This window comes from Macrobrachium rosenbergii, chromosome 28 (assembly GCF_040412425.1).
Source record: "Macrobrachium rosenbergii isolate ZJJX-2024 chromosome 28, ASM4041242v1, whole genome shotgun sequence".
NCBI classification, from domain to species: domain Eukaryota; kingdom Metazoa; phylum Arthropoda; class Malacostraca; order Decapoda; family Palaemonidae; genus Macrobrachium; species Macrobrachium rosenbergii.
In genome coordinates, this window is record NC_089768.1 from 20,572,253 (window position 1) to 20,582,500 (window position 10,248).

At 38.1% G+C, this 10,248-nt stretch overlaps 2 protein-coding genes across 2 annotated transcripts in view; both read right to left on the reverse strand.

Moving 5' to 3' along the window:
- Positions 1 to 5,019: 5,019 nt before the first annotated feature.
- On the reverse strand, positions 5,020 to 6,171 carry LOC136853933 (protein FAM133A-like). Its single transcript, XM_067129829.1, has one exon. It carries the CDS (start codon positions 6,169 to 6,171, stop codon positions 5,020 to 5,022), a length of 1,152 nt encoding a protein of 383 aa, XP_066985930.1.
- A 23-nt stretch (positions 6,172 to 6,194) lies between these two features.
- Positions 6,195 to 10,248, reverse strand: part of LOC136854110 (protein qua-1-like) — a 9,764-nt gene continuing 5,710 nt past the window's right edge. Inside the window, exons 3-4 of the mRNA XM_067130292.1 lie at positions 7,666 to 9,636; positions 6,195 to 6,451 (exon numbers count right to left, since the gene is read on the reverse strand). Of these exons, the coding sequence (XP_066986393.1) occupies positions 6,197 to 6,451; positions 7,666 to 9,636 (2,226 nt within the window). The 3' untranslated portion in view covers positions 6,195 to 6,196. The remainder of the gene's footprint in view (positions 6,452 to 7,665; positions 9,637 to 10,248) is intronic.

The window sequence follows — 10,248 nt, forward strand, 5'->3', positions numbered from 1 at the left end:
GTAATATACTTAATCATTTACAGTTGATTAACAAAACTAATAATATACTCATTTCCCCGAATGGCTCATAGGATATTGGTCTGGGTTAGACATATCTATAATCGTTGCACGAACTAATTAACAAAAATTGAGTGTTATTACTTTTTTTAAGAGAGCTCGATTTCCCTGTATTATTACAAGTCTGGATTAGAGATGAAACAACTGGGTTAACAAATCCAATTAACATGGAATATGATTTTTGTTCCTATATATTTCTCTGTCTTTATTTCTCTCGTTCTGATCAGCAGTCTCGTCTTATAGCCGGAAAGACCGGGTTTGATCACTGGAGAGGATGGAATGGCCTGGGCACCTTTCCAAAATCCCGTTGTGCCTCTGTTGGCCTGAGCAGTGTTGAAACCTGGGAAGTTTACAAGCTGGTGTTTTTTTTTTTTGTTATGACGTTACTATTCTTTAATCATCTTTATTTCCAGAGACAACCTTACAAATCTCTGATAATTTCTAAATTCATTGCAAAGATAAACGTCATACAATATCTAATATGATTCTGCTTATATTTTACAAATAAAATGAGAAATTAAACGGTAAAGTGGCATCTTTTAGCATCTTCCTGCCAATAACTGGTCGCTTTATATATATCAGCCGGTGTCACAATTAGCCAAAAGTGGAGGCAAAAATTAAATCAGACACATTCAGTCTCGTGTAACATCACGGAAACGAGCTTGCAAAGCATCGATTGCGCGTAGTTAAATATAAAAAAAAAAGTCATGGCAATTTCCTTTAGTGTCTAAAGCAAGTGGGATTGCTTCACTTTTGTATTAAATCTGGATTCCGAAATCTTGGACGCCATCTTCGAGACATTTATTTTTCATAACATTTCCTTGAGTTTATCACGTGAAACGGAAATACTGGAGGTACAAAATGCACACATTTAATAGGCTGTAAGCTTCTTACTTTTATAACTGCTCGTCTTTAAGCTTCGTGTGGATATGTTTCCAATATCCAGTGGAAATGTAATGATCGAGGCACAAAAAGAAAAAAAAACTTTTCCCGTCTCACCTTTCCCCTTTTGCTCCGAAGATTAATTATGGAAATTATTTTATTTTATGACATGCAATGGTAGCTAATTAGACTATCAGTATTAATAGAGCTTGTCAGGGGAGCATATTTCATCTAGAAGGTTGTTTTAGGCTGAATCAATCATACACTAGCGCGGGGTCTTGTTGAAAGATGTGTAAATAAGTAGAAAGCCTGGTATGGACCTCCGGGCTGTAACAAACCAACAGAAATGTAGTTCTATAAAACCAGAGTATGAACTGCTTTTTTTTTTTTTTAAGTGGCAAAAGAGTAAAAGCCTTCAAGAGGAGTATTGAACATAATTTACTGCGTGACCTAGCTTAGCTCCAACTACTTCTAGTTTAAACTGTAATAGATATCACGCAGTGCCGATAAATTGGTATCTTTCTGAATAAAACGCAAAGTATATTTGTATGTGCATAGCCTTTAGTTCAGACTTGTGTTCTTTTCTTTCTTCCCTAAATCTTCTGCTTAAAGCCTATATGGAGAGTCAACTGATTATAAACCCAAGAAGGCTCCAAAGGGGAATGAGCCTGCACAGAGAGAGAGAGAGAGAGAGAGAGAGAGAGAGAGAGAGAGAGAGAGAGAGAGAGAGAGAGAGAGAGAGAGAGAGAGAGAGAGAGTTATTGGCGCCCCCCATATAGTCTAGGGTTCTCTTATATTACCGCCATTTCACAGGCCCAGCAGTCCGGAATTTCTCTCACTTTACAGTCAGTTTTGACTGTAATATAAGAGACTTACAATCTTGGCCCTCTCTTACGTACCATCATCGACCGTAGGGATATATTCGTACCGTCATTGAAGTCAATATATTTCGTTTTGTTCATGGGCATATTCATTGTATCATTACAGTGAAAAAAATTCCTAATACATGAATATGCCCATGAACAAAACGAAATACATAACTAAACATTAAACATCTTGAAAAAGGTGTAAGCCATGATATTTACTTGTGTTTATCATGTAAGCATTGAAGAAGTTTTCTATTTGAGATTTCCATAAAAGAAAACTTATCGTTTGTTAGGGGGACTTATATTTGCAGCAACCAGCCCTCTCCCCGTTCTATGGCAAAACAGTTTCTGACTGCAAATTGGTTACGACTGTCATGTTTTGAACACTGTTCAGTGAAGACTTGAAATACGTGTTGCATATTTTGAAAATAAAAAGAAATACGTCACATTTTGGAGATAACTGCTGCCGTTAACAGAGGAAGTTTTGTTGAAGTGTTACTTATGGGGAATTTACAGTTCCATGCCGTAACATGTAAATATGTATATGCGGTTGGTTCCTTACTTATGCAGGGTCAATACTACTCGTAATTACAAGGGGCAAAGGACGGTAGGGAGTTACAGATTCTTCATTACATTCTTCAGGTCTATCTCATATAAGATTCTAGATGAGCTTACAACTGTTGTCTTCAAATCATCGACTACTGGGTAATGCCATACATCGCTGACTTTGGTCGAATTACTTTTTCTAATGTCACAACTTTATATCAAGTATTTGAAGACGAAGAAATAGCGGGTATTACCTCTGGGTCAGGCAGAAGAAAGGCATGACACTATTTCATTACATACAAGTGAATGAGAAGTAGAGCTACTTGCGGATATAGGGATGGGGCACCTAGGCACGTACCCCCATGAAAAATAAAAAAAAATAATACTGAAGATTTATATAATAACATCAATAAGAAGTATAAAAATGGGAAAAAAATTAAAATCTATTATAGAAATAATAACAAAATTGAGAGAGAGAATATATATATACACACACACACACACACACACACACATATATATATATATATATATATATATATATATATATATATATATATATATATATATATTTATATATATAAATATATAAATATATATTTATATATATATATATATATTTTTTTCTGGATACTCTGGTGAGTGGCACTACACCAAAATAGAAGGGACAATTGTTTAAAGGACAATAATGGAGACAGAAATTCGGCACTTAACTGTAACAAGGAGCATATACCCCAATAACTATCAGTCAGCTCTCAGTTTTGAAAGAAATGTAGTGTCTCAACAAAGTCCCTCTGGAAATAAGAAACAGTCCATTAATGTAGATTCTTATATAAGGACTTTACTCATTACAAGTAGATCAAATGCTAATTAGTTCTGGAAAAAAGTAATGAATCCGGAGCTAGTAGACAGCTACTAAGAAAGCTTCTATCTTCCACGATACTGAACTACATTAGATTCCCATTCAAGGCTTTTTGTTTTTGTATATGCTAATCTTATGTGCTGTAGTTTTCTTCGCATAGGCAGTAATCAAAGCCATGCAATAAATGTCACAAGAAAAATAGGATCAGGTGACAGGCTAAAGAAATAAGTGAGGAAGAAGTGGAAGAATAAGGAGCATACAGCTGAAAGAAAAATTAAACAAAATATTTATTTTAAATGCCATTAATCTTTCATTAGGGATCGGTTAACAGGGCGTCATTAAAAAGAGGGGAATTGTCATATTCTCTCTCTCTCTCTCTCTCTCTCTCTCTCTCTCTCTCTCTCTCTCTCTCTCTCCCCAAGTGATGGTCAGGTATGATAAATACAAAGGACACTGTAATATTGGGAAAACGTATATTTGTATAAAAAATATTCAAAGATGAACATGTAATGCAAACAATTTTAAAACAAAGAAACAGCAAATTTTTGTCCCTTTTTCTTTTGATGATTAATTTGTCATGAAATTATCCTCCTAATTCTTTTCTCCCAAAAGAGCATTGCTTAGTCAGCTGACAATGAAAATTATATGATTATAATTTTTGTTGACTTTTTGCTTTGTTGCTCAGTTTAGCATTTCTTGCAAAAATATAGATATGACGAAAGTTACAAGTTTTCGTGAAAATTACGATAAAGGAAAGGCGTGTGTTATTAAGGCAAAGGAAATCAGTAGTGTCAATAATATGTTTATGGAAAAATTACCTTTGGAAGAAAAAATTGGAGAATCATGTAAAAACTTTTTAAATGAAGGAACAGTTTTCTGTCTAAGAAGAATGACAAACCAGTTTACGCATACATTTGGCACACTTCAAATTAATGAAATTAAACGGAGGGGTCTCGTCAATGAAATGTGAATTACGTGATAAACAATCGTTGATGACTTTGTGTAGTAGAAGCACACCGATGCCTATCTGAAGCTACTTTTTTTTTATATAAATGACTTTTACTTATGATTGACGTTTCAGTCTACAACCTTCATCATAAATGACAATAAATAAGTATAATTCGATACGTGCTGCCGCCTTAAATTCCAGTGTTAATGCATTACACAATTTTGATATAATGGCTTTAGTTCTGTCGATGAATTATGTATATGTATATATAAGTAAATATATATATTTGTATATATACATACACACACATATATATACAGTATATATGTGTATGTATATATATAAGTAAACATATATATTTGTATATATACATACATATATATATGTGTATGTATATGTATATGTATATGTATATATATTTATATATGTGTGTGTGTGTACGTGTACTCGTGTATACACAACATGAATGATCCTACCAAAATGAAAAGAAAAATCTAATGGAAAATTCAAAGTGAAACAACAGGTACCAAGAGCTTTTGGGGTATATATATATATATATATATATATATATATATATATATATATATATATATATATATATATATATATATATATATATATATATATGTATATATATATATATATATATGTGTGTGTGTGTGTGTGTGTGTGTTTTATACTGTAAATTTATAATGGTTCACACCTTTCCCATCAAAATTCCTAATAACGAATGAAAGGGAGTATCGACATAAAAATTCTCAGAACGGCAATAAGTCCTCTATGCCTTTTAGTACTGGACCAACTCAACTCAAAATTAAGTTTGCTGTTGGTCGATCAATCATCAATTCTTACTTCCACTAGAGCCAGAAATCAACGTTATTTTTGTTGTTTTTCTTGTTCTTGTTCTTGTTCTTTCCTCTGTTATTATTCTTTTTGTTTTTGTTCATATTGTTTTTCTTGTTTTTGTTTTTATTTTTATTTTTGTTTTTATTCTTTTTTTTCTTCTTGTTTGCTGAGCTGTCAAGGAAATTATTCTGGTTTTGGCCGCCGAAATTGTTACTTAATTCGAATATACCATTGGACTGTATCTCATTATTCTTATTTTTCTGGTTCTTCATCTTTTTCTTCTGCTTCTTCTTCTTCTTCTTCTTCGTCTTCTTCGTCGCTGTGGTATCCAGACTAAGAAAACTGCTCTCTTGTTTCCTCTTCATTTTCTTCTTTTTCCTTTTCAGTGCCTTTTTCTTCTTTTTCCTTTCTTTACTCTTTACTTTCTTTTTCTTTTTGGCTTTATTGTTCTTTTCCTTCTTCCGAATCTTATTGACATTCTTGCCTTCTCCTTCAACTTTGCTCGGGGAGGATACTCTTAAATCTGTGAATATGCCTAATACATTTTTTCTTTTACTGTTTTTCCTCTTTTTCTTCTTGGCCTTCCTCTTTTTGTGTTTCTTCTTGTTCTTTTTAGCCTTGTTCCTCTTCTTCTTTTTCTTTTTCTTGCCCTTTTTCCCTTTCAGATTTGTTATATTTTTATTTTTTCTTTTACCCTTTTTCTTTTTCGCGCCTAGTTTGTTAATTCCAAGATTCTTCATGTTCCTATTTCTCTTCTTCTTAGGGAATAGTTTGATATTTTTCTTTCTCTTCTTTTTCCTCTTTCGTTTTAGCCCTTTATTGTTTTTCCTCTTCCCTTTCCTCCCTCTCCTGCCTGGTCTCCTGGTTCTCTGCAAGGCGTTCATTGAAAAGAGTCGTTCGTTGACAGCCCTGATACTCTGCCTGATCTCGTTCATCTTGGCATCCTTGGCTTGTTTGCCGACCCTCCGGGCGGCGAATATCTGCCTCCAGATGTTCTTATCCGTCTCCGAGGAAAGCGTGTCTTGGGCGTAGCCCCATTTCACGGAGTCTGGAATGTTGATCAGCTGCGATCCGTCGTAAGATGTCACCACCGTCACTCCCGAAGGAGCTGCCGCCACGCCGCCTCCTGAAACCCTCAGAAGTGTATTGGACAAACTGCGCATGGCCTGGATTCTGAGGCCGATCAGCTTACTTCCTCAAGTTCTTTAGTTCGCGCTCATTCATGGATGGAATGGCGTTCTGGACGGCCAGCAGACTGACATCAGAGGGCAGCTGGAAGGCGTTCGGGTCCTGGACAGCATTGACGGTGATGGGGATGTTGCCTCGTTGTTTTTGCTGCTTTTGAAGGGCCTTGGCGGATTTGAAAATTTGACGCCACATTTTCCGCGCAGCCTTGTTCTTGATGCTGTTCTTGATGTCTCTCCATTTTAGGCCGCGAGGAATCTGAAAACAACGTAACAGTAATCAGTGAAAGGGAGAGCACTGTGTGTTTTAACGAGATTTTCGAGTGGATGCATCTAACACTGACTTAAATTTCTTTTCATAAAACTGAGGCTTCATTAGGAACAAATTTTGTTGTATAAACTTTATGATAGAGGTAACATGTTAATTTGCGATTTTCAAAAAGAGCTGTTGAATAACTAACTGGTTGACAGAAAGGTCAGAGAGGTAACATGTTAATTTGCGATTTTCAAAAAGAGCTGTTGAATAACTAACTGGTTGACAGAAAGGTCAGAGAGGTAACATGTTAATTTGCGATTTTCAAAAGAACTGTTGAATAACTAACTGGTTGAGAAAGGTAGAGGTAACATGTTAATTTGCGATTTTCAAAAAGAGCTGTTGAATAACTAACTGGTTGACAGAAAGGTCTGAGAATTAGGGAGTGGCAATGCAATCGAGGTACTTCACCTGATCAAACCGCTGGATCCTAATGCAAATAGGTCATTCATTCAAAAGGAGCGGTTCGAGAGCACACAACTGAAAATGATAGGGTATAAACGATGGAGACATGTGGACGTTTGATTCATCAGAAAAGTATGAGTGGGGAGGAAGTAGACTGAGGGAAGTCCTCGCGAAATACAGAAGTGAGTCCACATTTATAACTCTGAGAAGGAGCCGGTTCCTTTGTTTTAGTGTGAAATTTAAAGGCAGGAAACTAAAGAAAATCTAAGTATATTCATCTTATCGTTTTTAGGACTTGCTTGATTTTTCGTGCTTTTCTTCTTGTTTTATATTCAGTAGCAATTCCATATACTGAATATATTTTAATTGAGTCAGTCTTTAAAAAAATCACTGATTGGCTTCTGGGTAACGCTGGCAGAGATATCGTACAATAAATGCGTTTCTGCCTTACACTTTTAAAATCACTGGTAATGATTTAAAGAACACTAACCGTACTAATCAAATAATGAAGCCTGAAAGCCGTTTCAGGAAAACTTAACGAATGACAGAAATCTTACCTTGCACAAATAAATAAATAAAAATCTAATACGAGAAAAAACAAAAATTGGTTATTGAAAATGTTTAGTTTTCAACATTTGTACCTATGTGTTCCTACTTCTTCAACGCTGACGATGTGATCAAATGAGAGAGAGAGAGAGAGAGAGAGAGAGAGAGAGAGAGAGAGAGAGAGAGAGAGAGATGTCAGGGAAGCTTACCTCTAAGTAAACTTCTCCATTTGGTCCAGTCTTGATGGTTATCCCAGCCGGGATTCCTCCTGGAGGAAGACCTGAGTTCACTCCTACCACATTTGACCCGCCGCCCCCGCCAGGACGCGAAGGAACTGTCGTCGGTGGTCTGAGGGTTGTGTATCCTGGCGGGAACGTGATGGGGACGTTCACTATGCCGCCATTGATGCTCGGGTAGGATGCAGTTGGCATCCCCGACGACGTCGCCGCTGTGGTCGTGGTGGTCGTAGAACTAGAGATCGTGACAGAGGAGGATGCTGAAGAAACAGGTGCCTTGGTAGTAACACTTGCACCAGTTGATTTCGTAGGCGTTGGCGTCGTAATCCCCGCCGGCTTTGAAGTTATAGTGACAGACGTTGGCTTAGTGGCGGTAGTGACGGTGCCTCCACCGCTTGTGGCCGTGCTACTCACGCCGCTGCCATCTCCTGATTCGTATTGGTAAGATGTGTCCCCTCCGCCCGAGCCCCCCGTCTGCTGTTGGCCCGTCCCAGATCCAGCATCGCCGGAGCCTGAAACACCGGAGCCATAATCGCCGCTGGCATAGTCTCCGGAGGCATACTGGTAGTCGGTATTCGGATAACTACCCGAATAATCCCCGGAATAGTAAGCTCCCGAGTAATCGTAGTAGGCGGAGCCTTCGGCTTGTCTCCTCGCGCGGTGTAGGACCTCCCTGCTGGAGGCTGCTGTGGCGGGAGTCTCCGAGCTTGTGAGGAGGCTTCTCTGCATTCTGTGCCCCTCAGGTAGGGGCCGGGGGTCTGGAATTCCGCCAAAAATAGGACCACCGGCGGTGCTCGTGTTCTTGGTCTCGGCGTCTGTGGTCGTTTCTCTTCCCGCTTCCTTTTGGTGAACGTCGCTGTGCTCTTCCTCGTCATCTTCGTCATAGTCATATTCCTCGTCGTCATCATCATCATTATCATCATCATCATCATCATCATCATCATCATTGTCAGCCTCGTTTATCAAACTATCATCATCGTCGTTAGAATCATTTTTATCTTCATCATTGTCATTACCATAGTCTTCATCATCATCATCATCATCATCATCATCATATTCATTATAATCATCATTACTTTCATTTTCTTGATTGTCATGGTCGTCAACGTCGTCGTTGCTGTTATAATCATTATCATCACCTTCTATGTTATGAGGAGCGTTGTTATTTAGTTTATAATTATTTTCAGTTAGGCCGTTGCTCATCAAATTCTGAACGTTCACATTATCTTTATCAGGGAGTTCATTGCCCACAGTATTATCATCATTAAAAGCATCACTTATTTCCTCTGTACCATCATCATCGTCGGCATCGTCACCATCATCATAGTCCTCATCATCATCATCATCGTCGTCGTCGTCGTCATCATTATCATCATCACCATCATCAACATCATCGTCGTCATAACCATCTTCATCAAATTCATTGCCACTACCATCGTCATGTGCTTCATCATTACTAAGTTCACTATCCGATTCATCATCATCATCCTCATTCTCGTCTTTGATTCCATCTGCATCGTTTCCGTTACCATCCTCGCCCTTGCCAGCATCCTTGACTGATCTCGTCTCCCTCGAGGACGCCCCAGCATCGCCCAGCACTATATAGTCGACGAAAGTGCCCGAGGAACCCCATTGCGATTCGTGTGGCGGCCTTTCCTTTTTGTACCTGAGGTGCGAAGCCCAAACGGGAAGGAGGCTTTCTCCAAGTTCCTTCTCAGAGGGACCGTCCTCTTGGTGCAGGGATCGCTGGAATCGAGAACCCAGCTGGAATCGAGAACGCCGTGGATTCCAGTTTCCTAAGTAAATGTTTCTCTTATTAATAGGGTGGTCTTTGTGGGCCATCCCAGGTAAGGGTCCATGACCAGATTGCCAATTTGGTCTGTAGACTTTCACAGGTTCTACGTCCACGTGATCCACATCGGATATGCTCCATGAGTGTTGTCTCTGGAAAGAAGCAGACGATCCGTTAATATCAGTCGTCCAGGGCGTTGGGGGTGGGGGAGGAGGAGGAATGGTATTCATTACTGATAATACCATCGGAAGAAACACTTATGTATAAATTTTATAAACTTAATTAATGAGTTATATACCATACAACAAGAATGAGTGTAGTCCCTGGAAAGAAGCAGGCAATCCGTTAATATCAGTCATCCAAGGGGGTAAGGTTGGGGGGGAGGAGGAAGAGTGGTATTCAGTCGCTGATATTATACAGCAAGAAAAAAATGCTGTATAAATTCAGTTAGTGAGTTGTATACTATATAACTAGAACGACTTTTGCCACTGGAAATAAGCAAACAGTCAGTTGATGTCAGTCATCCAGGGAGGTTGCGGGGAGGGGAGGAGATGGGATAGTGGTATTCAGATTGCTAATAATATCGCAGTAAGAAATTTTTTTTGTATACATTGAGTTCGTGAGTTGAATAACATAAACGAAGAAAATAACTATTATTATTATAAGGAAATGACCCAACTCGCTTATAATACTTAAGAACTATAGGTCTTTTTGTTAATCTGAAAATCACATTTCCGCAATTTGATAGGGAAAACAGAGTACAA

What these genes read in the sequence shown, in the direction of transcription:
- LOC136853933 (XM_067129829.1), bottom strand. Translation starts at nt 6,171, where the DNA reads ATGCGCAGTTTGTCCAATACACTTCTGAGGGTTTCAGGAGGCGGCGTG.